The sequence below is a fragment of the Cottoperca gobio genome, chromosome 8, assembly GCF_900634415.1.
Source record: "Cottoperca gobio chromosome 8, fCotGob3.1, whole genome shotgun sequence".
NCBI lineage: Eukaryota > Metazoa > Chordata > Actinopteri > Perciformes > Bovichtidae > Cottoperca > Cottoperca gobio.
In genome coordinates this window covers 11,966,983-11,994,386 of record NC_041362.1, presented here as the reverse complement: position 1 = coordinate 11,994,386, position 27,404 = coordinate 11,966,983, and the positions used below count along the sequence as shown (strand labels likewise).

General features: G+C 39.8%; 2 protein-coding genes across 3 annotated transcripts in view; both read left to right on the top strand.

The window, feature by feature from the left end:
- The first annotated feature begins 10,047 nt into the window (after nucleotides 1–10,047).
- On the top strand, nucleotides 10,048–14,416 carry LOC115012225 (somatostatin receptor type 5-like). The gene is made up of 3 exons (XM_029437711.1): nucleotides 10,048–10,734; nucleotides 11,254–11,664; nucleotides 12,157–14,416. Exons 1-3 carry the CDS (start codon nucleotides 10,048–10,050, stop codon nucleotides 12,241–12,243), a joined length of 1,185 nt encoding a protein of 394 aa, XP_029293571.1. The 3' UTR covers nucleotides 12,244–14,416.
- Nucleotides 14,417–20,920: 6,504 nt separating this feature from the next.
- The window catches only part of LOC115012514 (Na(+)/H(+) exchange regulatory cofactor NHE-RF2), a 28,573-nt gene continuing 22,089 nt past the window's right edge, over nucleotides 20,921–27,404 (top strand). Inside the window, exons 1-2 of one of the 2 annotated variants that reach the window (XM_029438163.1) lie at nucleotides 20,921–21,597; nucleotides 22,643–22,936. In XM_029438163.1, the coding sequence (XP_029294023.1) occupies nucleotides 21,391–21,597; nucleotides 22,643–22,936 (501 nt within the window). In that variant the 5' untranslated portion in view covers nucleotides 20,921–21,390. The remainder of the gene's footprint in view (nucleotides 21,598–22,642; nucleotides 22,937–27,404) is intronic. The other variant, XM_029438162.1, reaches the window with a different exon arrangement.

The window sequence follows — 27,404 nt, the reverse complement described above, 5'->3', positions numbered from 1 at the left end:
CATTATGACAATATGAGGAGTTATAGTCGATAAAAAAATACATTATTAAACACTAACACATGTTTTTTTACTGCTTATAGGGGGACTTAAAGTAAAGTTTAATGTTAAGAAGAAACCTGAATAAATGTAGAAGCAACAACCATAATACTCTGCTTTACATCAGGTATATTTTCTAATTAATTCACCTCATTACCAAATAACCTCTGATTAATTTTAAAAGTCACCTCCGGCTTCTGTTACGTATCAATGTGCATATACTGTATTCTGCATGCACTTATATATATGTATGTACAGTATGTGTATGTTGGCAATCCATTTTTGTATATCCTGTTTTATTTTTAAGTGTTCACTCCCCCTTATGTCATGTCTAGTTGTACTTCCTGTCTGTGTGTTTTCCCTCTGATTGTTGATTATTTCCTCCTGTGTCCGTTCACTATTCCCTTGTTTTTTGTTTTGATTTAATGTACACTTTTATTATATTGTTTGGTGAGTAGAAGCGAAACCCCTGTTGGAGGATGCGAGAAAAGAGGTTGCTAAGAAGCCAGAGTTGAAGAGCCTTTTACCTGAGTGGCTTCAGGATTTTGTGGACACTCCACCTTGCCAGCCTAACCCTGCCGATCCTTCCACTCAACTTCCTTTTGCCGAGCTGCGGCAACCCCCTTCTCCAGTCGCGCTGCGGCAACCTCCTACTACTGTCGGGCTGCACCAGACCCCAGTCCCTGAGCCATTTCTGGGCACTCGCCTGGCCCTGGGAGGTCCTCGGAGTCTCTAGGGGACTTCCAGATCACGGCAGACTCCTGTTTCCGCTGCCGGGCCGCGACAGCCTCCGGTTCCTGCTGCCGGGCCGCGACAGCCCCCCGTTTCTGCTGCCGGGCCGCGACAGCCTCCAGTTTCCGCTGCCGGACCTCCGCAGACCCCCGTCCCCGCTGCCGGATCTCTGCAGACCTCCGCTCCGGTTGATGCCGGACCCCTGCAGACCCCAGCTGTTCCCCAGCTGCCCCTCGAGACCCCAGCTGTTTCCCAGCTGCCCCTCAAGACCCCAGATTTTCCCCAGCTGCCCCTTGATACCCCAGCCCCTTTGCTCCCTCTGTCCCTCAAGACCCCATCCCCTGTACTCCCTCCGTTCCTCGAGACCCCAGCCCTTGTGCTCCCGTTGTCCCCCGAGACCCCAGCCCCTGTGCTCCCTCCGTTCCTTGAGACCCCAGCCCTTGTGCTCCTGTTGTCCCCCGAGACTCCAGCCCCTGTGCTCCCTTCATTCCTCGAGACCCCAGCCCCTGTGCTCCCATTGTCCCACGAGACCCCAACCCCTGTGCTCCCTACGTTCCTCGAGACCCCAGAGACTCCCCACCGGTCTCCTGAGCGGCTCCACCCCCATCCAGACCAGCCTCCTGAGCGGCTCTGCCCGCCTCCAGCCCGGCCTCCCCACCGGCCTCCTGCCCAGCCCTCCTTGTTTGCCCCTTGTAAAGCCCTCTTTTTGTTAATCTCCTCGTCTGCCGTCTTGCATTTGAGTCCTCACCTTTTCCCCACCGTGACAAGTTTAATCGGTCCTTCAATATCCTTGTCTTGCCGCATGTTGTGACACACTGAGATGAGCTCACCAGATACACCCTTTCCTTTTTTGCGATCATCTTCTTGCATTAAACTTCTCCTCTGATTAGTGACCTTTGATTCAACTGTGAAGAGGACATTGTGAAAACAAATCACCACTTATTAGTTGGCACTACTCCAGGGAAAAAATCAATACACCTTATACAGTATTTGAAAAATGTGTGTGTGTGTGTGTGTGTGTCTGTGTGTGTGTGTGTGTGTGTGTGTGTGTGTGTGTGTGTGTGTGTGTGTGTGTGTGTGTGTGTGTGTGTGAGAGTGAGAGTGTGAGAGAGAGAGAGAATCTGCCTGCATTTTTGCATGGTAGGCACAATTGAATGAAGGATGTTGTGCTGTTTTAGCAGATCCCCCACATAAAAATACAGCTTCACAGAACTAAGAGATCCAGGCCCATGTTAAAACATCAACAACCAAATCAAGCTAACGCACTTATCCACGTTGAAGGACCATGGCCCAGCTGGTGGATCGAATAATAATATGTGGGGTGCATGTGAGCTCTGTGTGACATATTCCTTGTTACATTGTCAGAGGGTAATATTCAGATATATCACTGCGCAGCGGTCACCTCTGTCTCCCTGTGCTTCTGCACAGAAAAATAACACAAGAAGTTTTTTTCAACATGTTACTGTACCGTGAAGATTTATTACATTGTCTTTTTCCAATATAAAATATTATTTCACCTAATTGCTAATAGCTAATATAGCCTCAGCAATTTTTCATGATGGCCGTAAAGATCATGTCACCAATTACACACAGAGGACCAAATGGGCATCTCATTTAAGAACAAATCATTTAAAATGAAGCCTTAAAACTCACTCTTACTATGGTTAATACCAGACGCCTGGAGTTGTTATTTTGAGCTTCCACTTGTGAGAATCCTCCCTTGCCAGAGACAGGAGGGTTAAATGCAGGCTGACACTGTCACTTCTGTGAAAGCCTAATGTTTCCTAAATGCTTAATGATGTCTTTTTTTGGAAAATCCTTCCCTCATTCAACCATTCCTGACAAGTTATAATTATGATTGTCAAAATGGTTTACTTTAGTAATAAAATATAGCCTTTCGGTCTTTTCTAATTAACAGCTCTGATTTGCCCCTCAGGGGAAAGTACATATTAAGTACTGCAATGCATTAGCATAGTGAAAAAATAAACTTGAATGTACACTCAAATGCCTCCAAACTGGGGATTTTTATAGCCTCTTAAAGAATGGCTTCGATGTTTCAAGTGACATTCAGTTTCCTTAGTTTATATCGTCTTCAGGTTTTAAGATAGTCCTTTAAACTGGTTTATCCATTTAATTTATTTTGTATCTATTACAGTTAATTAATGAAATCAGAGGGAAAACCCAGCAGTGATGCAAAACCGGCCTCAGTTATTCACCTGGAAATTAGGGCCTAATTAGAAGTAAACTAGCATTAGCTGGAACAAAATGCAGGTTAAATCACATTTTTGAACCTAGATTATTAAAGTACTTAACTTCAGTCTGCAGTCAATGAAACAAACAATCTTTCTATGCGAAACAATAGACAATACACCAAGGTCATCACAACTATGAATAGTAACCCTTCCGAAGTAATAAATCAAAGATGTAATAGTGAAACTGCAATAACAGAAACTTTAGTGGGGTGTCATTTGCTTCATTCTGTTAATGGACATTTTGAGGGAGTGGCTTTGGAGGGACGCCAGAAGGGATGGGCTTTCAGTGTTGGACTTTTGGAGCTAGTGCTGCTAGCTACGTTCATTGTAAAAGGTTTTTTTTTTTTCAGTTGGATTCTCAAAATCTCTCAAATTCTCTTGCTAGCTTTTCAAGATTACCAACCCTAGCTTTAACCACCCCCGCACCTTGTTTCAGTGACCACAAATAGAAGCCAAGTTAGTAGCCTGTGGCGGCAAACAGCTGGGTGATGGGAATAACGGTGGAACCACATTGGAGAAAAACACATTATAGCCTTCAGAAACCAACATTTGAACATGGCCGTGTACTGCTTAAAAAGCTGAAGTCGCTGCTCAAACTCTTATTCTGATACGTTATCTTGTAACTGTGGACAAAACTGATACACCAAAAATATTATCCTTCACACAGGCTTTTTGCAGGGGAAAAAACACAACAAACTGCATGTCGAGACCACACAGTCAACAGCTCCATCTGGAGTCTGTGTGCTGATAAACAGCTACATGAACTGCCCACTAAAGTGAATCTACACGCTTTCCTGATCATGATTTCTTTCTTAATTGACAACATTAAGCATACTGTATAAGTAGTCTTGTTGGTTGGCTCCATGAATACAGTTAATAAATACAACAGACATCCTGGTGCCTACATTACAAAATATAATTAAAACTGCATTAAAGGATATTGGACATGTATGTACCATGATACAAACAGACCACAGGGAGACAGAAAAGTGAAGAGCTTTAACATCTCATTCACTCGACAGCCAACTCATCTCTAATAGATTGAACACACAACATACATGAGAGAGACCGAGTGATTGTCCGTATGTTCAGTCCATCCATGAATATTGTAAGACTATTTCATCTTCTGACATCAACACACAGCCTCAGAGTCGCCGTTCTGGACATCATCTCATTTATTTATTTGTCCTCCAATCAACCCTTCCCGCCACACACACACACACACACACACACACACACACACACACACACACACACACACACACACACACACACACACACACGTTCTGTCTCATCTTGGTGATTAGAGTACTGATTCAGAAATAACTTATTTTCTTTGTAACAGTCCAACAACTGTTCAAATTCTCTTAAAAATATTATAACAACTGGCAGACACAGGCCAGATGTGAAATTAAATAAACAATAAACAATAAAATTATGTCAAGTCACATAAGTAGAACATATATTTTACAAATGTTACCATACAAAAGTATGAAATGAGTTCTCTGATTAGACAATACAGAGTACTGGGCATGCACTACAGTAAACTGTATATTATTCATGTACAAATACTGGTAATCACTTTTCTGTAATATAAGTCTCACAGGTTGATAGTAGAATGCAATATGATAATTTGATCTCAGTAACAATCTTTTAAAACAAACACAAATGTATTTCTGTTGCACTGGTGGAGCTATTACACTCCCATCCATAGCAATATTTGGTGATTCACTTCACTGATGACGCATCATGTAGTGCACATGTTGGAGAAGCTTATTCTTTGGATTCATTTAGATGAAACTAATTTAAGGGAGAAAATTAGATCACTTGCAGCAAATGTAATAAGAATGTAAACACACTGAGAGAATATGAAATGAAAAATACAGGACGAAGGCCATTCAAGGACAAATTAGTGAAGTAAAGAAATGGAAGCTGTTGTATCTGGCATTTTATAAAGGGAAGAAAATTGTAACATCTTGACTACACTGCGGCAGGTCTATGAATCATTAAATATCCCTGTGCAGTCTAAAGTTTATTCTCTAAAATGGTTTAATACTGAGATACTGAGTAATATAATACTGAAAATGACTCTAATATTGAGTCAAATATATATAGTCATTGACAAATATATCAATGAGAGTAGACTAAAAACAGGATTAATTGCAGGACTGTTGTACTACGCTGCATCAGTTGAGTGTACTTAAACGATGGTTTATACTCTTATGACTTTGTAGAAAGAAAAAAAAATCCAGAATCAATGCAACATACCAGTGAAATCATTTTTTTATTCCACAAATTCTTCTTCATTGTCAAAACCAGGTGCTTACATTTCCCACAATGCAACTCAACCGACAGTTTTGTCAGAGCTAAAAATGTGTTTTGCTAATAGCAGCTAATTTAGCCTCGAGCTGCTCCTGATGCAGAGATGAAGAGTGCAGGCTACGGAGGTCAAGCTCACTTCTTAGACCTCCAGATTTGTTTTCTCTCTCGGGAGCCACAAAAGTCTTTACTTTACTTAACATATGCAGTAGTACACGCCAAGACCTGTAAACAGACTTGTATGTGTAAACTTGGCGGAGCTCCCCGTAAATAAACTGGTTGTCACGGCTGGAGAGAGCGGGGCAACGGGAACAGGACTCAAATGCATTTACGAAAAAATAAGGTGCAAAGGCTTACAGAACCATGAGGCAGGGACGCTATAAAACTAGAGAGGAAGTCCAAAGCAGACAAAATAATCCAACAAGGAGGCAATAAAATCCAAAATCCAGAGGTCAGACAACAAGGTACAAATTGGACAGATCAGGCAAGCAGAAGGCTGGATAGATAGGCAACGCACACTAAACAACGGAGAGGCAAGAGTAATTCAATAGCTCTCTTCTGCTACTGTACCCTTTGGTTTAACACTTATACATGTGGTACATTGTCTGTAATGCCAACAGCCTTTATTGACTTCTTCAGTTAAAAAAGGAAATTGTTTTACAATTTGCAAACACAGGTTCATATATCATACACCTGAAAGATTTGGTGTGCATGGTTAAAAAAGTTTTTTGTTGGCGTTGTAACCTTGAAAATGAGACCTGACAATGCCAGAAATGGACAAAATACAGTGTAAATGAGCCATATCATTATCCTAGCAGTGCCACCACACACCGCTGTCCACGCAGGGTTTGACTGTGTTTACTACTTATACACTCAATCACAAGTCTCATGTATGTGCTTGTTTGGTCTGAATAGGACCGGTCAAACAGGTCCATAAAGAAAAGGATGTCATCAACTTCATGATGCTTCAGACTGACAAAGAAATGCAGGATTGGAGTATACACTTTAAACGCACATATATTTTTCAAATACTGTAATACTGTAAGGTGTATTGATTTTTTCAGCAGACATTATTGAAGTAGTGCCAACTAATAAGTTACTATAGTGAGCATCACATTAATCTAGTTTGTTGCGCCTTGATTGTGTTGAAAGATCTTTACATTTCCGGTTGCATTCTTCTACTGACAGAAAGGGACGGATATAAAAAGGTACTCTAGAGTGCAACACAATCATCATTTTCTACACATTCTCTTTTCCTTTCTTCTCTCTTCCCTTCCCAGCTCCCATTTCATTATCACATCACTGTTATTCCTCAAATCGGTCTATAGTAAGGCGGGGAGAGTTGTCGGGGAAGCTGGGGTTCATTCATTGACAGCTCCTGGATGTGAAAGGAGAGTTTAGTGTAGTGAATGCCTGCAAATGTAAAGAAAAACAGATGGGGAGAGTAAGACGTGGTGATACTGGAACCTTTTTCTGTTACTAATGGATTTATTTGTCAGTCATCTGTCAGCATCCTACACACATGCACACACACACACATGCACACACACACACACACACACACACACACACACACACTCACACACACACACACACACACACACACACACACACACACACACACACACACACGTTGGTGCATGGATTGCACACATACACAGCTATACTCCTGTACCCCTTCCCTATACTGGCCAAAAAACAGCATTTATTTGTATTATGTTTGTGTGTGTGTGTGTGTGTGTGTGTGTGTGTGTGTGTGTGTGTGTGTGTGTGTGTGTGTGTGCGCATGTGCGTGTGTGTGTCTGCCTCTGTGTGTGGCAGCCTGTTGTTGACGCTGCATTGACCTGTATGACAAAAGACCTATAAGATAAAATTAGGCCGCTTTCCCAGACAATTACCATCAAATCTACTTCAATGCGCAATCTCATTCTCTCACCACCATTTTTTTCATTTTAGCCTAATTTCTCTCTCCTTCCGTCTCAGCTGCCCCAGGCTGCCATTAAGGTGATTTATTCCCCAGGTTGCACCTGCACATTTCTCCATTCCTCTCGCTGTCTCTCACACAAAGTAGGAAAAATAGTTAGGATGACTTTATGATTAACTGGAAGCTCTACGGAAGAAAAGAAAAAGAGGGCTGCAATGTGTTTTACACTAACAACTGGTCTTGTGCTGTGAGGTGATTACAACCACCCATGGGTGGGACTTTCACATCCCGAGGGGGGGGGGGGAGACGTTTTCCACATAAATACTGGCAGAGCGTCGATGAGCTAAATCACCCAGTGAGAGACTTGAGGACGCATTTCCCAACGCGCGCAATTTCCATAAAACCCAACCTGTGAGGAAAATCCTGGAAGATGATATTGCTTTTTGTGCCTCTGAAAATGGAAATCTGAGCGTGCTGACATCAAGAAAATGCCGCAAGATGAAAAGTCAAGTCTGAGGTGGTTTCTCTTTCAAGCTACGAGGGAAAAGAGCGAGAGAGTTGATTTTGACCACAGAGAAAAGCTCAGGAATATCGTGGAAGAGGCGCATAACGCCACCGGAAAGTGGAGAGGATAAGGCACACGGGAGCGCACAGGTAGGTTGAATCCCATCTAAGAATGTCCCGCCAACTAAAAGAAAATAATGTTTTTATGACATTAAATGAAATTAAAAGTCTTGAAATATTTTCCATCATTTTAAATAGGACGTTAAACGGTACTGTATGACATGCGCGTTTAGAAAACTGTTATTAAATCAGAGTTTGACAAAAAAGAAAAAAGAACTCACGAGCCAGGCATCTCATGACAGCAAGCTACAGCTATAATATTAGTTGACTATAATGTCAAGCCCCACGCAGCCTGAGGGGGACAGGGGCTTCAAGTGTTTGTTTTCTCAACAACATGCTGCGGGCTGCGCGTCATTCCCGTGTTTAGAAGCGCGGTTCAATGAATCTTCACGTCACACCGTTTATTTGTGCAACACATTTTCACAGCCTCAGGTTTGTCTGAACGCTGACTGTTAGAAGGTTATTATTATTATTATTATTATTATTATTATTATTATTATTATTATTATTATTATTATTATTATTATTATTATTATTATTGTTATTATTATTATAGGTCACCCAACAAGGCACCAGGTGAGGACATTTGGGTGGATGCAGTCTTGAGGGTTGAGGTTCATGTTTTGGTGCACTCCTGATATATTTATTTTAGTTTTAGTTTAGGTTTTGTTTTCTTATAGATTGAAAGGCAGAAATAAATTAATAATAACTCTTTAATCCATAGGCAATTCATTGTTTTGCAGGTGCATTAAATAAACATGTTGACTATTTCCTTTTTATGTTGTCGTTGTACTTCTACTTGACTACATTTCAAAACTGGAGTGACTCATTATTTTGTAGATTTAGATTATTATTGGAAAATAAAAATCAACTTTTAAATTGTAACTACCCGCTTATAATACATATTTTAAACGTATACTAAATAATTCAATTTAGCCCCACCATTAACAGCTGCAACATTATAGTGATGCACACATTCATACATCACTCATTATAATCCAGTAATATAACAGATATTAATCTAAAATGAGCCATTCTGCATAATTTGACTTTTGATACCTAAAGTATAATTCAATGGTAATACTTCTGTGATTTTACTTAAATCAGATTTGAAATGCAGGACTTTTACTTGTAATAGGAGTATTTCTACTCTATGGTATTGCCAATGTTACATACGTAAAATATATGAGTACTTCTTCAACCAGTGATTATAGTACCATGCAAAGTCAGATATTAATCGACAGCAGCAAAAGCAATGCAAAGATGTGAACAGCAAGGAAGGGACGCAAGACTGGAGTTCATCTTTAGCTCAAATTTTCTGTTATCCCAAGTTGTATGACTGTATGAATGCACAAGAGCAAAGTCGCAGCAAACCTCCATCCTGTCAATTAGCAAATGAACTTTGTGTACCTCATCTCCTGTTGAACTTTAATGCACAGTGGGATGGAAGAATAAGTCCACCATTTATGTTCCAAGTTTAGGAGACAAGTGACAAGAATTACCTCCTATTGTGATTACATTTTCAGCTCAACATGCATATCATCACACTTGTATATGCTCGAATATAGTGCTATTACAGTATATTGTTAAACCCCAGAATTAATAAACAATAATACACATGAGGGATTTCACAAAACCAGTGAACTATTTGTCAAAATCAAGATGGCTGCAGGTTTTAGTTTTCTGTCTCCACAATATGGACATATATTCCAACTGCAGTGACAGTACTTGAAACCTGCTTAACTAATGTCATCTATTTCTAGGAAGTTCAACTTCCCATTAAGAGGGCATGTTGGCCACTGGCCCAGGCAATTCAGTGGAAAGTTTGACTAATAATATGGGTGTGTTGCCCAGAAAGCCTCCTGCCCAGGTGTTAGTGTAAGGTGCAAAAGGTAGACATACCATGAATTGTCTGTTGCCAAATTGCTGTTAGAATGCAGACCTCCGCCAAGGCCAATTGTGCATTCCCATACTTCTCTACAGACAGACAGTCAGACAAACAGACAGACAAACAGACAGACAGACAAACCAAGCCAAGAACTTCCTTGGTATAGGTAACATGGGTTGTTTTTAATCATATAATGATTCCAACTTTGTCTTTTCTCTCATGAGTTATTTCCTACTGTAATCCCAACAGACACCAGCATTTCCTCCTTCAACATGGATGGCTACTACAATGGGATGTCGATACCTGACAATGTCACCACGTCTCCCTCCCATCCCTACCCCAGCTACCCTACCAACAACAATATGTCAGATGTGGCCGCACCAATGCCCTTCAGTGTGGTCACCGCAGTCGTGTACACCATCGTGTTTATTGTGGGTCTTCTGGGTAACACGTTGGTCATCTATGTGGTGGTTCGCTACTCCAAGATGAAGACTATAACCAACATGTACATCCTAAATTTAGCCTTGGCGGATGAACTCTACATCCTGGGAATTCCTTTCCTAGGCACAAATAGTGTGCTTTCCTACTGGCCTTATGGGGATTTCTTCTGCAAGGTGTGCATGACTGCTGATGCCATGTGCCAGTTCTCCTCCACCTTTTGCCTGACGGTGATGAGCATCGATCGCTACCTGGCTGTGGTTCATCCTATTCGCAGTGCCAAGTGGCGGAAGCCACAGGTGGCCAAGGTTTTCAATGGCATGGTGTGGGTTGTGTCCTTTGTGGTTGTGCTGCCCGTCACAATCTACTCACATGTACAGAAGGATTTCAACACCTGCAACATAACCTGGCCTGAGCCACGTGAATTGTGGTCCATTGTCTTCATCCTCTACACATCCATCCTGGGCTTCTTTGGTCCTCTGGTTGTCATCTGCCTCTGCTACCTTCTAATTGTCATCAAGGTAATGGGACAGATAAAATTGGCCTTCTATTGATGTCTAAATAAACAATTATGTCTTCTACAAAATAACCTGTTCTGTGAACAACGTGGTTAACGTTGTAAATTGAAACAAAATAAAACAAAAACGCAACAAAACTCACTTGCTTATGTTTAAGCAACAAAACTACTTGGATAGGTTAAGTAAAATATCATGGTTTGGCTTAAAATAAGTACGTAAAGTTTAAAAAGTCAAATACCGGTCTCCTGGGTGATGGTCCGGTGTTTGACCCACTCTTCCCCACTCCCTCCTCACTACATGGACATCTACGGATTATGATTAGAAATGTATCTGTGATAAGCCAAAATAAAATGTAATTACGGGACGAAATATATTTCCTTCAAAACGTAAATGAGAATGTAGTTTAGTTGTATGGTATCGTCATTTTTTGAAGACCAGGCATAAATAAATGTTTGTATTTCCCTGTGAGGATCTGCCCTCATAGTCTCATAAAACCTTTTCAATTAACAATCTTACTTTCAGGTGAGGTCAGCGGGTGTGCGTGCGGGCCTGACTAAGCGGCGTAAGTCGGAGCGTAAGGTGACGCGCATGGTGGTGATCATCGTGTTGGTGTTTGTACTTTGTTGGTTGCCCTTCTTCACTACCAACATTGTCAACCTGATTCATATCATCCCTGAGAACAATACCAATGCTGCAATCTACTTCTTCCTGGTCATCCTTACCTACGTCAACTCCTGCGCCAACCCGATCCTCTACGGCTTCCTCTCTGACAACTTCAAGCGGAGCTTCCAGAAGGTGCTCTGCCTCCAAAACCCAAATGGTGTTGGCAACACAGGCCAGATGAGAGGTAGACAGACTGCACCCAAGAACAACCAAAATCCGGTTTTCTTACCCAGAAATCCCGCACAGAATGGAAACATGCAGAGCATTCAGGTATTGTGCAAACAGTATTTATGATTTCCATGTAATCCATGCATTCTTCTTTACTACTAAATGTTTTAGCAGGTATACTAAAACTTTAAAAGGGTGGAAACAAATATTATTGTGCTTTAAATACATGAATCATTGTCATTTTTAATATTGAAAGTCATACTTAGTAACATGTGTAATAGTTATATGTATACTTTGGGACCCTACCCAAACCAAATCTGTAGTGTACATGTGCACAAGTGCCATCAGCAGCCACTAGTGTCAAAGTGCTCAGTCTCCCTAATGTATTCCTCTCCTCTGTGAAAATGACTTCCAGAGATGAAGCACACTGTATGCACAGGGATATACAGGAAATAACTGAGCCCCAGGTTATAACTCTTAACAATAACATTTCCTGGAATTCCTTCATTGACAACAAGAGCAACAGCTTATGTAAAAGTTTGTCATTCTGTCTTCATTGTATCCCTAATCTCTGTGTCTGTGGTATCGTTTCAGCAGCCTGTCCAGATGCAGGTTATTGGGGACGTTGAAAATTACCCTTTAACCACAAAAACAGAGCTGAATGGCGAGCAATCGCTATGAGTTTTCAAGCTGGGTCCCCATGTGCTAGTGCACTACAACATGGGACTTGGACAATTTATTCCTGGAACTTTTTTTGATCGGTATTTCCTGTCTTTATTGTTGCTTCTCCCGCTCTGACTGGGACATTTGGGAAGAGGACCAGATGAGCAAAGTAGGAGAGAAAACAACAGACAGCATTCATCACAGATCCCAGTGCTGTACCTAGGTTGGCTGCATTGTACAAGCATTAGCTCATGTAAAGATTTAAGATCTCGGTATGATATAAAACGCATTATTAGACTTTAAAATGTTGTACATTTTCAAATAGATGTATTTACCTTAACTGCACCAAAAAAGCAGACTTTTTCAAACAGGCATTTTTCTCAAATTTCAGTTTTATATTTGATTATATTTTAGTAACCTTGTTTTTTGATGTACTTTTGTTTTATTTGCTGCTGATGCTTTTTGCTAATAATGCAACACTTTATCTATGTTTACCTGTTATCTTGATAAATTCAGTAAAATGTACATTTCCCAGCATTACGACGCATCTGTGCAGAAAGTGTTGAGTTGACAGTACCAGCTAGCTTTACATCTAATGACTCTAATGAGTGATAACATTATTATGTTAAAGCAATAGTTCCACATTTTTGGAAATACGCTTATTGAAGCTGAGGTAGGCAACTTTGGAGAAATCAACAACAATAAGCTCGTTGTCATCCAATGAAAAGTGATTTGGAGCGAAGAGCTAACCCCGTCAGTCATGTGCGTGAAACCGCACTAGCAGAGTCACACTACTGAATCTAAAATAGCTTCACAGTAACTTCACTTCAACTTCACTGTGAATTTGACGGCAGCCACAAAAGTGGAATCAATCTTCTCATTTACCTCTCAACTAGAAAGCAAAAAGGTGCATTTCCTAAAAAATGGATCTGTTCCTTTATGAAGAAAAAACTCTGAAATTGGTGCCGTGGAAATGTACATTATGCTGAATTTATCATGTGAGCCATTATAGTACAGGTAATTTCACCCTGCTTAAGGTTTGTTTAGTTTTTTTCACCAGGCATTTATGCGGCGTCATGCTAATATTTATAACAGCCCTTGTTCACGCTATTGATATTGATTTGTTCAGCTTTTACTAGAGTAAGCACTGTTCTGTTAGTTAATTGTAAAGCTGGTTGAAATATTATTAATTGGTCACGATCATTTTATTTCTTCTGAATTGTTAACTTTGGGATTTTTTTGACTGCAATGTTACAAAGCTGTGAAAAATGCCTTGAAGGAGCTCAGCCAATTACTGTTGGTTTATCTCTTCTCTCTTACATTTCTAAAAACAACATCTGCTCGAGCGGATGTCATGGGGAAGTAAATTCAGCCTTTAGCTGCTGGACTTTGGACTTTGATATTTCATGCTAACATTATTGGGAAGTTGCTGAACAACACTTTGACATCTCCATAATTGTAGCTTAAGCCAAGCAAGACAGCGTTAACAATGTTTATGGTGACTTTGAGCTTGTTTGAAAAACTACTCAGTAAGATGGACCTGTGGAAACATGGATACCTTACAGGTGGTATTTCTTTGTGTTAGAAACACTGTGAATTATAAAATAGCAGGCCATTTTAATTTGGAGTCTTGAATTCCATGACATCCTTACACATATAACAAAAAATGCTAACTTAGTCATTGTGTTAAAGAAGCCTCATGAATATTAATAATGTAGTCTGTCATGCTACACAGTACAATGCACTGCTGACATGTGCCTGCATGAAACAACGCCCCTGTGTGTGTACATCTATCCCATGAACAGACAGGTGATGTTTATTGTCACTGCGGTCTCTTAATATTATGGCAGGTTTATGTTTCAGACTAGAACAATTTATTGTTATTTCTAGTTGAAACGGTGGCAGCTTTACACTTGAATGTTTAGGTCTCTCAACATAAACCACTTAAATTTCACTTTTGGGATTTTTTGTTAACAGTAATCAGTAAGAAGTATCTTTTTTCCCACAGGTCAAGTTATTGGAATAGATTTGGATGTATTATGTAATACGATTTTAGAACAAAGACTTGCCATAAAAATACAACATTTACATAAAAAACTGATGTCAGCAAAATGAAGTGAGCTGACTTTTTATTTGTTGTTAATGGTGGTGGGGTTTTGTTTGTTTGTTTTCTCCAAATTAATGATATAGCTTTCACTATTTCTTTAATAAATGCAACCAGATTAAAACACGTGTGGAGTACAAATTGTTTAAAGGATAGATTTAGATTTTCTTTCTTGAATGCAATGCCATTAGCCCGTTGAAAGAGTTATTGGTCACTGTAATCTTCTTCCATCTCCATTCTCAAGTTAAATAACTACATAACACAAATGAGCTGTTTTGCATACATTATGCATAACATGTTTGAAGTGCCAACCTTTTAAACTTGCCTGCAGTCAGATTCAGAAAGCACACAAAATGTGAAAAACATCCAACTAAAAACTATGAGTAATAAGAGAAAGAGGAGAAAACTGTCAATAAAACATTCTTGTAAACATATTGTAGGGTTGAAATTAACTTTATAATGTCCTCTTGTAACCTCTCAAACGTGTTGGCCACTTGTGAGTAGAAGCTTTTAAGTTGATTTGGAAAATGTGTTAGCAAACTGTTTTATTGACTTATTTACACATCAAGGAGCTTCAGCAGGTTCAGACGACTAAAAGTGAGCACTAATTTTATACATGCTGTTATATTTCCATGGCATTGCACTATATCACATCATATATCATTAACAGGGTGTGTTACAGTCTATAACATTAAGATAGTTTCCATCTCTGTACAACATATGTCTTTAGTAATGTCCATCATCTTCTCCCCCTGAATATTTTCTTCTTAATCTGCTATTTTCTCTCTTTGTAGCTGCTCCGTCAACTCGTCTTTGTGTCCTCCCTCTTTACTGTACTTTAGCCCTTATTCTATGTCTGTTTACTGACAACCTGTTCTTGTGGCTGGGTGTGGGGGTAGAAGCACACTCTGTGCCTCCTGCAGCTTCTAGTTACCCTGGTGTAATGCTGATTTTGTTCCATCGACCTCAATGTCAAGGGAAACAACCCGTATTATTATTAGGCAGAGAAAAGAGCACATTATTCTATAATTTGTTTTTAGCCTCTAAGTGATTCTGACAAAAAACGGCCATCAGGAGGCTTACTTATGAAGTGCTTGATCAAAGGAAAATACACATTGATGTGTTGTTACTGAATGAAATAATGAATGTAATGTACACCTAAGACCACATTCACATTCTTTTTTTACATTTAATTTGTTGACTTCCCGAGTGTAGTAGACCGAGTAAGAAATCGGTCTACTACACCAACAAACCTTAGAGGTGTTTTTATATCTGCACAGAAATGCCATTGAGTTGTCCTTCTCATTAGCTTGTAATACTAAAATAATAAGCAATTACACTGCAGCACAAATCTGCAATAGGTGCGACAACCTGTAAGGTGAGTGCCACAGAGGAAGGCATCACTTTCTTGTCTATTGTATTGTAGAAGAAGGTAAACAGTGAACAAGCACACAACACAGATGCCCTTGGAAAATGTGTAGTCTCAAATGCAAATTATTATTATTTTACCTCTCTTTAGTTTTGATAATATGTGATTTGAACAATGCAACAACTCATGTAAAAACAATGATCATGAGAGAAACTAACTGAAGACTTGAAACTAACTCCTCCCATGATAGATAGGGAGACTGTCCCTGTACTTCAATGTGCCGTTCTGGGGGGGGTCCGAGTGATACTAAATGAAGAGCCATTTGGGAGCCGTAAGAGCCAAAAGAGCCGAATCTTTGAAAAGAGCCGGACCTCCCATCACTAGTATGAACGGTCTGACTCACTGGAGAGATGCTGTCATCAGTCAGGAACATACCAATCATGGTATTGTTTTTGTTGTATGCGATTATTTATAGTTTAGGCTTGAACACTTTGTCTCTTTTGTCCCGGGTTGAATGTGCCCCTCTGACAAAACACTTGGCCCCAGCCAGGCCCCCCAAGTGATATTGGTCTAGAACCGCCACTGTTCATGTAAACAACTTTTCTTGAAAACCAAGGATCCCATAAAATCCCTTTTACAGACATTCATAGTCCCGAGAGGAATACAAGACTTTGGTGATCACTCAGCTTTAGAAGTTACTGATGATTTTAGCATCTTTTAAATTCATTCGAGTTAACATGCTAAATTTAGCAAGATCCATTATGTGAAATCAAATGTCAATTATAGTGATGTTTTCTTGGGACAAAAATTGATTTAATACTGGGAAGTAATTCTTTAATTAAACCACTGGAAAACATTCGGCTCTACTTAGTGTCTGAAGATCAGACTAAAAGACTATTCAAGAGTCTGCGTGAGAGTGACAGTGAGGCAGCATGTACAATATCAGGACTATAAAATCAAAGAAGCTAAATGGAATTCAGCCACTGTTAATTTCATTGTTTACAGCTGTGTCATTTCTAAATATTGTAGTGGGTGTTTTCCCCGGCCAGAAGGGGCAACAATGAGCGAAGTAAAAGTAACCTTGTGAGTTAATTATCAAAGAAACCACATCTGGCTTCCATCATACTCCATATGAGCAGACGTTTTACCAGTCAGCACACACACACACACACACACACACACACACACACACACACACACACACACACACACATTTATTATATAATTAATAACTACAATTCAAAACCATCAGATTAAAAGTAAATCATTAAATGTATGATTTATGATGTAAGACGCAGCGTGAATGAGGTTTATTCTCATGAAAAAGACTATGTTAATTAAAGTTCTAGTTAAAGCAGGCTATCTGTTGTGGTAGGGTTTTTTATGACTAAAGGGGCTTTTATTATATCTTCTTTATCTTTCTCTACTGTGAAACTAGCATATCAATTATTTCTAAAGAGTGCAAACAGTAAATAAACAAATCAGTCAAAGAAGGATTAAAAAAATAAAGGCAGCATAAAGGATATCAGTTTAAAAATGATATATACCACACAAAGTTGCTTAACTTTATATATATTACATTGATGAATACTGATTTAGTTATTTGGGGCAGTTTCTATAAGGTGTTCTCTGAGCTCAGCATCACTTCCAGGAAATTGATCTGATTCATTTTAAGTGGAAGATGATATTGAGTGTGGGACACATGTCATCAATATTTTAGTTCTTTCTGGGAAGATATAAATCAGACAACTGAAACTGACCACACATGGCTTTCTGGACCCACCAGATGTGTTTGTTGACAAGTTGTTGAGAGGTGGAAGAGGGTGAGTATTTGTTTATGAAATAAACTACATGTCAGTGTATTTAGTGACAGAGCAGAAAGGAATTTGAGCATTTATTTTGGTAGAGATGAAAGAGACACTCGCTGACATCTGAAAAGTTCATTGTAAAAGTTTCCATACTCAAAAGAGCGTACACATCAGATAAAAAGATCACCCCGTGGGTACCCTGTATTTACTAAAATACACAGAATATAATTATGAGAATATTTCTCCTTTCCTCTAAAATAAGAGAACCTATAACCTTATTTTATTAGTAACTGATGTATACAATAAAATTACACTGTATTACTAAAGCGGTTTCACATTTTTAGAGCACTTGTCATGAACACAATAGTCATTCCTGTGGAAGTATGGAGCAGCTATAAGTGATGCCATAACAGCCATGGTGAGCCAGGGCCGATACCACAGGGGGTGACCATTGACTGGGTCAACTGGAACCAGAAAGGGAGACAGACTCATGCTTTTTACTTCAATTCTAATTATCAGTATGAAATCCACACGAACCTGAAACATTTAATGTTTTAGTCTTCTATTCAAATCCGGTGTTGAGTACATTGTTATGAGCGTCAGGGGATTGAAAAAAAACCTCATACTGTGTTCTCAAAGTCCAAACTATCAAAATATCAAACTCTAAAACCGGTTCCCATTAGCCCTCAGTTGTACTTTGTGTTTAGTGCTAATGAGCTAATAAGGCAAAAAGGCAAACATGGTGAACATTAAACCTGCTTAACGTAAGCATGATCTTAGCATGATGTTAGCATGATGTTAAGTTATGACGATAATCAATACTTCTAGAATATCCCGCGTGATGCAAAGCTTTGTCTTGTGAAGTTCAACCCATTTGAGCAGAGTTGTGCCCATTTACAGCCCAACCTGAAACTGTGTGTGGTTTTCAAAAATAAAATAAAAGCCAAGAACACTTTCTCTTGCAGTTTCTTTCAGTTGTGTTTCTTTTGCTGCAAATGTCAGCGCATTGAGGTTATCAAAAGGGATGAGGAAGAGAGGGCTGCGAGGGAGCTGGGATTTTCTCCACCCCACAGTGTCTTTTCCTCCCTCTACCTGGGGGGGAGGCAGCATGCATCTGTCTTTTTAAATAAGATATGAGATAGTTCCTCCAGTGAAGCAAACCCAAGATAAAAGTAAGCTGCCACTCAGTATGTCACAACATACTGAAACCAAGATGTGCATGCTTTCTTTGTCATTCAGTATCACTTAACCCCTCTCCCTGTTTCCATGTCTGTTTTTGAAGGGTTAGGGTCAAAGTTTTTAAGATACCATCTCAAGAAGATTGCATGCAGTGCTATGAGCCTGATATAATAGCAAGAATGTTATACTGTCACAGCAACCTACCAAAGTGACACCAAAGTGGCATTTTGCTCTCACAGGTTTCTTTTCTCACATACGTCCATTTATACTTTGGTGTCAGTAGCAATTAATCCGGGTCAAAACCATGTGGCAGGAGCGTGTTTATGCTTTTTCCACACCAAATGAGGCTCATATAAAACAGACATTTTTTGCGGATGATACATTGAACAATAAGACATTAATACAGATCCAACGAACTGAAAGTGTGTTGGTGGTGTGAGAGCTGTAAGCCGTGGCCCGCACAGTTGGCCCTCTAGATGAATTGAAAACTACAGCTCTCATAGGTAATATTCTGGAAGTTGTTAACATCCATGAAAACAAATCCAGATTTTTACGGCTAACTGATTAAACTGTAGCTTAAATCTCTTTCAGGGAAGCTGCTAAAAATGTACAGACATTTGTTGTGTCAAATGCCTAAAAGAACCTGGAGCTTATTCGTAATATTGTTGTGGACGTTGTGTGTTTCCTGAGTGTTTGTTGACTCATGGAGCCATTTAAGTGAGGACTAAACTTGCTGTTGCTGTTAAATATGCCTTTAAATGTGTGTGTGTGTGTGTGTGTGTGTGTGTGTGTGTGTGTGTGTGTGTGTGTGTGTGTGTGTGTGTGTGTGTGTGTGTGTGTGTGTGTGTGTGTGTGTGTGTGTGTGTGTGTGTATTAATTATATACAAATTGTAATCAACCAACAGCACACTATCATGCATTCCAAGAACAAACTGCCTTCGTAAAATGTTTTAATTTAATTCTGGTGGACACACTAAGTTTTATTTTGAAGGTTTGATGGGAAATGTCAGTATGGTATTGTGTCTGCCTTGCTGTTAGAGGAGTGTATAATCCTGAGTGATCACATTTAGAGACTACATCTCCATATTCTTCATATTCCTCATGGTTATCAGGCACTCACACTCATTATTCCTATTATTCCAATACCTTTGTGAATTTTAATATACTTGGGGTGAAAAAAGTGAAATGCTCTCTTTTTTTTTATTTTGAAAGTTTTAACATGAAGTGATATAATTGTATTGCGTCTGTACTGGATGTTTGCTATACATTTTGAATCATGTGTTACTGCCATTCAGTGATCACTGTGAGGAACTGCAACACTAAAGCTAAATTAGTTTATTGTTAATTAATATCAATAGTTTAACTGAATGTTTGTGTTATCATTACAAATAGTGTTATAAAAAATTATATGAATACAAATTATGTATGGCTTGGAGCTCTACAGTCATATATGAATACTCATCAATATTCATTGTATGTAATAATATTTTAATGCTTTTGGGAGATTCATTGTATTTGTAACATGGCTATTTGGAAATTAATAGTTTGAAATAAAACTTTCAGTAAACATTTAACATGTAAACAGTAAACATGGCCAAAACAAGGAGAGTGCCTGAGTATATCTTTATAAATTGTATCATAAATGGTGTATTTTTATGTATTTCCATCACATTTACAATAGTAGAAGAAGACATTTTGGTGCATTATTATCCATGGGATCTTGGTTATAATGGTGATATTGCCTTTGCAATTTTGATTGTATAATACTTGAGGATAAAATAAAATAAAAAATAATAATAATAATAATAATAATAATAATAATAATAATAATAATAATAATAATAATAATAATAATAATAATAGAAATTGGTATAATTACAAAGGATTCATATTACTTAGCTTTTTACCAGAAATATGCAGGTCTTATGGTTGAGGAGCTATGATTCATTTTGGGTATGTTATTTTAGGCGTTATTGTTGAATCTATTGTTAATCTGAGAAGATGTATGTATATTTTTATACATTTATTAAAAGCAAAGCAGTATTCAGTGCTGTATTTTTGCTAAATATTCTGGCATCGCTCTCACTCATTTTAAGGATTCTTCACAAACCATTTCCTGCCACCCAGGGGCAGTAATGTATAACTTTAAATCTTCTCTCTCTGCCCTGAATATTTCACTTTCCTCAGAGTAAAAAAACAGGTAGCCGGGCCAGAGGGAGGTGGTGCTATTGCGCACAAGGCGCTAACCCTGCGCAAACTACAGCATAACTGCATGCATATTCTCTGATCAGTTGTTATGGATAAATGTGGACGGAGAGGTGAGCGCCCGGGGATTTTTTCGTCTCTAACACGTCTGCAGTAACATCAACGATGCTCTGTTAAAGGCTCTGAAGTCTGTGCGCGCTGCGACGGATCAGTTTTGGAGTCGCCAGCAGTGCGCTTCAGCTGGACATAGGACACACGATCTGGAGGACTGGTTGCCTATTTTGCATGTATTTTTATCGGTGTAATTTCTTCTTTTGAAGTGCATTCGGACCTGCTTACGTTGTGTTTCTTTAATACGGGGGAAAGCGTGCGTATCGTGCAGATATGTTTTCGCTCCGTGGAGGTTTAGCCCTGCGCCCGCTCTCCTAAACTCTCATCTTAGCATACAAATTATTACACTTTATCTCAACACTGCAGGAGGTTTACAACCCCAGTGGAAAATGGCAAGCGAGCAAAAACCACGGCTTTGTGTCATGGCAAAAGCGGAGAACGGGTATGGATTTCACTTGCATGGCGAGAAGGGGAAGAGCGGACAATTCATCCGCAAAGTGGAGCCTGGCTCCCCTGCAGAAGCGACGGGGCTGTGCGCCGGGGACCGTGTGGTGGCAGTGAATGGGGTAAACGTGGAGAAAGAGACACACCACCAGGCAAGTAGATGTGCATTCATATTTGTGTTTTTACCTCAAGATTACAGGACGAGCAATAGTTGCCTGAATATCAACAGGTCACACTGGCTGTTGCATCTTGACAGTTTGACATTGGACGGTTTCAGCCACAGCACCCTCCTCCTGGTACAAACTGTTGAACATTTAAACTTTTTGGTACACTTTTTTTTAGTCCTGACAGTTTACTTTATTAAGAACTGGTCTTTGCCATAGTTGCACTTTCACATAGTCCATTCCACGTGACTAACCTGCACAGTCCCTTTGTTTGGAAAGCAGGTATGCACTGACAAAGGACTTGAGGCAGAGTAGACTGTTTGTGCACTGGTTGTCCGATAGAGACAGCAGGCTCAGATAATCATTTTCCCAGGCTTACAAACACAGAGGAACATCAGCCCCAACAACCTCTGTGTATATTAGGTTTCTCTGTAACCTTGTTGCAGCAGAGAAAAAAACATTTTGGTTGTTGTGTTTGAAGCTCTCAGAACAATTCTGCAACCCTGGTGCTTTTCATTTAGGATGACGCAAAGGTTGACAGCTGCTTGTGTTGTCAGATGATGATGTTTGCCCACATCTTATTTGTTAGAGAGCTTTCTACAAAATTATTTGCATGTAATTTGCATTTTGTCGGACAGTCTTTTCTTTAATATTGAAACAAGGAAAAGCAACAAATCTCCAAATTTGAGCGGCTGGAACCATCAAATGTTTGGCTTTTTGCTTGAACATTTACTTAAACGATGAATTGCAATCTTACAGTACATAGTGTCTGATATTTTGATCAATGTTTACATATTTCTATCACCACTCTGACAGGCACTGTACACCCACATGTCTGAGAAAAGTCAGAATGTGTTAAAGACTTTGGAAATATGTTCTTGCACTGACAGGATGCTTCTAGAGAGGCTGCTTAGTCAAATACACTATTCTTCTATAGCTGTTCACTGCCGCCAAATTGTGGCGTTAATATATTTTGGTCTTTGATTTTTCAAACAAAATGAGCAGTAAACTACCATCTTATCCCATCCCTCAGGTGGTACAGCGGATCAAAGCCGTGGACAATGAGACCAGGTTGCTGGTGGTGGACCATGAGACGCATGAAAGTCTGCGCAGCCTCCGCCTCACGGCCACAGAGGAGATGGCTGTCCTTAGAGTCGTGCCTCCATCCTCCTCCTCTCCCCCAGGTTCCCCCTCACCACCCCCGTCCTCGGTCCCATCCTCGCCCAGCAAGAAGCGTGAGAACGGCTCGGTGTCCAAGCAGCCGGTCGCACTGAGCAACCAGGTGCAGAAGCCCACCAGGAGGTCACCGTCAAAGGCTGCGAAGAAGGTAAGCTGGCCCTCCGCCACAGCAGGTCATGAGGAAACACTGTACGGCCTCTAATTTGGTTCTCTGTTATACTTTTAATTGTTCAAAACGCCTTTCAATGGTGTGTGATTTTTAAAGGGGAACCTATGGTGGATATATAAGTATGTGTCTATTATGTTGTGCAGTTCTCCTGTTATGCAAAAAATGTATCTTATTATTCTGTCAACTGGGTATATAGCAGCCAGCATCCTTGTTGGTATAAATAAACTGAGGTTCGCTCTCAGGCTCATGGAAGTGAGCGTCAAACATCTGTCATTTATTTAGCAACTAACAATTCATTTATTATGTGTAATTCTGTCTGTTATTTTCTTGATTAATTCATAAAACATTCGATCTAAAGTGTAAAAAACACTCCAATACCTCAAGACATTTCGTTTAACATAAAAAAAGACAAAGGAAATCAGCAGATATTCAAGTTTGGAAAATATGCTTATTCATGAGAAGATCAACACCACTCTGCACGATTAAAATGAAGCTATCGTCAGCAGCCGATTAGCTTAGCTTAGCATAAATACTTTTTTTCATTAAAGAACGAACTGTAAAACAGACAAGTTGTGGTTTTACACAGGGTTATGTGTGGGAATGTTTCTTGGTCACTTCCTGGAGTCCAGCACATAACCCCCTATAACCCCCTTTGGTTACAAACAAGATATAATACGTTAGAGGTGCAGTAGGCAGGCTAGCTGTTTCCCCATTTCCTGTCTTCGTGCTAAGCTAAGCTAACCGGCTGCTGGCTGTAGCTTCATGTTTATCATATGAACATGAAAGTGGAATCAATATTCTCATGTAACTCTCTGCAAAATAAAATAGCAGGTATATTCCCCAACTCTAACTATTCTCTAAATATGTTAGCTTCTTGTTTTGTTCAAATTAAAGTCATTGGGATTCTTAGTGAAAAGAAGATAAGGCCTCTCTAATACTCTTCCTGCTTAGTACTACAACAAATAACTTACAATAGCTTCAGCCTCAAATCACAAGTTTTCTCATTCTCAACCAAAGCCTTCTCAGAGCATGTCAACTTCCAAACACAAGAGTTAAAAATACTAAACGCATTAGCTAACAGATTGCAGATAAGTGAGTCATCCCTTTAAACAGATTCTCCTCACCCCAGACTTGTTCTCTTGCTGCTTTGCCAGTTTCAGATTAGATTAGTAGATGTTATGCAAGTTTCCATCCTGTTCTGCAGCCTTCCTTGCATGTTTGGCGTATATTTGTTCATGAATGTGTGTATCCTGAGGGAAAGCCATGGCTAGCTGAAGTCAATCCAGATGTTGTGTTAGAGGTCAAAGAGGGAAAGAGAAGGTCAGAGGGTGTGACCCGTCAGAAGTTAGGAATCTGGTAACGGACAACGCAGGGACTCTGCAGAACAGGAAATCCACAGAAATCGTAAAAAATATATGAATAGAGATGGCTGGTTGGGAGAATTCCTGAATGCCTTAGTTTTATAGATATTTCACTTATTGTGAAATGACATTCCAGCAGGAACGTTGTTTTACAGGCCATTCACATCTCATCTTCCTGTATTTATTTACACATACTCGTTGTCACAGTTGGTTTTATATTTATCAATAGTCATTTGATTAAAAAAAATCATATTATTCCATGTAGACATGGAAAACAGGACGTGTTTCCGTTTGCTCTGTTTCTCCTGGAACACAAAGATCTGATCAGCTTTGGTTTCACATGGTCCCTATCAGCGAGGCCGCTCAACTGCTTTCTGCATTTACAAAAACATGTGTTTTCACTTTACCCATATGTGAGCAGCGCGCAGGCATTATTTCTACAAGAGCACCGCAGTGACAAGGCCAATCAGTTAAATCTAAAGTGTGTGTGTGTGTGTGTGTGTTTGTTCAGCTCTGGCATTGTGACCTATGGGGAGAAATCCCAGTGCCTGTTCGGGTCGGATTGGCCCGGCTAATGCTCAGGAAATGCTTGGAGATCTCTTATTTCTCTCTTCCTCTTTAATGACTCTAATGAAAGGATGGAAAGAAGGTTTAGCAGGATGAGCCAAAAGGCATCAGCAGTGTAAATGAAAGTAGGAAAATTGGATGACAATGTTTGAGCTGCCGTTGGAACATTGATTTAAAAAACTTTGAACGACCATAAACTACCTCCTGCTGGAGCTGGAGCATTGAAACCTGCCTCTGTCAATCGATTGGTACCTTGATAGTCTGCAAAGAGTTGGATGTCTCTGTTTCCTGTCCTGTCTCAATGGAAGTTGTTCCACCACAGATATGCAGACTCAGTATTGACACTGCACACTAATACAGCAGATTTCGTCTTGTGTGTAGTAGCCATTCGTCCATGTGGCTGGCAAGGAGCTTTGGCAATCAGTGCAGTGTAATTACTAGCACAAATGCGGAGGGGAAAACAGACTGATCAGCAATGACATCATTAATCACCAAGTCAACAATCGTAGCTAAAATTAATGTAGATTCATCACTCTTCTTAGTATTTGTCTTAGTGTCTGTCTGTCTGTCACAGCTGCAAAAGTAAACTCCGCTTGCTGTGAGATGATTCAGCGAGACTGCTGAGAGCAGCTCATTTCTTCTCAAAGTTTTATTTTCAAGAAAAGGCAGGAGAGAAAGAATGAGGGAGCGATGGAGAGCGGACAGCTTTTGGACCGAGGGAACCCAAGTGAGAGCAGCCAAGGCAATAACAACCTTGAAGATTTGTTGGAGGGACGTTCAGGAAGTGGGCCCCCCTGAGTGGGGCAGGGGAGGGGTAAGAAAAAGTTTGCAGGGTAGTGCAGTCACACAGTGAGGGGGAGAGTTGTTGAAGATGTTTGATAGTACTTGGCACATACATGGTCACAGTAGAAACAAGGGTAGACATGGACCTTTTCTGCACCTGTAATCACTTGCACATTTGTCCAATATATTTACCTGTTAAGGGTTCTGTGTGTGTGTGTGTGCGTGTGTGTGTGTGTGTGTGTGTGTGTGTGTGTGTGTGTGTGTGTGTGTGTGTGTGAGTGTGTGTGTGTGTGTGTGTGTGTGTGTGTGTGTGTGTGTGTGTGCGTGTGCGTGTGTGTGCATGTGTGTGTTCACCAGGTTACATGACACTGCCTGTATTTTTCTTCTTTCTTATGGCCTATAGGAGTCTACATGCAATATTATAAATGCAAAGGTTGTTTTTTTATCCCCCTCAATTATTTTACTGCATTTTTAACTCAATGTCACAAAACTATAAAACATGAACAAATAACGATTTTCTCTATTTTGCTAATTTCTTCACCAAAGCTCTCCTGCACAACAGGATTACAGTTGAGCTAAGTTGTACTGTCAGAAAGCCAATGTTCATGCTTTAATAGGCCATTACTGTTGGCCATGACCGACAGTGAATTACACAACTTTAACCTTATAAGCCTAGTAAGCACAAGGGCTTGTGTATAACCAATAGGTGTTTTGTTGTTGTAGTTGGGCCTGAAGAATCAATGGCCGACGTTGGAGAGAAATGCCGCCGTCTCTGAGCACATCCCTCACTTTTTAGCTACTTTTGACTCACACTCAAGAATAAGTCTGCTGACCAAAGCCCTGAGTTTAAAGTTATATCAAATATTGCCCTGGCTGTCGTCCTCATCTAACCAAAGTTATTATCCATCAATCAACATCGCTCTTCTTCATTTTTTGCCATATTTAAAGTTCATATAAGAGAGGAAAAGCAGCAGGTAAATCAGTGCAATGTCACCTTGAAAATAATTGTGTGACTAAATAACATGTGTTTTAAGAATATTGAAATAAAAGCCAAGTCAAATGAAGTGGGCTCTATAAAACAGAACTGGACTAAACCTCAGAGGATACAAAAGAAACATTAGAGACATTATTTTGTTCTCAGTCCATCTCTCTGTGAAGATCAGAAGAAAACATTTATTTAATTGAATCACAAGCTCATTCACTTTCTTAGCTATCACGTGCTGGCCGGCAGACGAAGACGTTTAACAGAAACAATGATTGATGCTAGAGTCAGAAAGGAAGAGACGTTTCAAGGACATGAACATTACGACTCGGGTTCAAGACGTATCATTTTACCCTAACACACAACTGAGGTGTCAGTGCTCTGTCTCCGTGCACACACATGTGCTCAAGTGTGTCATGAGGGTATGTCATTAGAGCTCAGCATAAAGTGTCAGGTGTCACTTTCTCACCAGAACCTTTTTTTAACTCGCAAGCACATACACAGAAAATTAATCTGTTTTGATAATCAATTCAAAGTTGTCAGATGTGGGAATTTGCGTTTTTTCTTGGCCTCAGTTAATAGTAAAGTGGTAGTTAAGCATATTGAACTCTTGGTCAGAGAAAAACAAGACATTTGATTACGTCACCTTTGACTCTATCTTGTGATTTGTCCTTTATGTCATGCCGTGTAGACAGACGGATAGAACAATATATTCAGTCTCAAAAGTCCTGATGAAATTTGTTCCACAGCCACA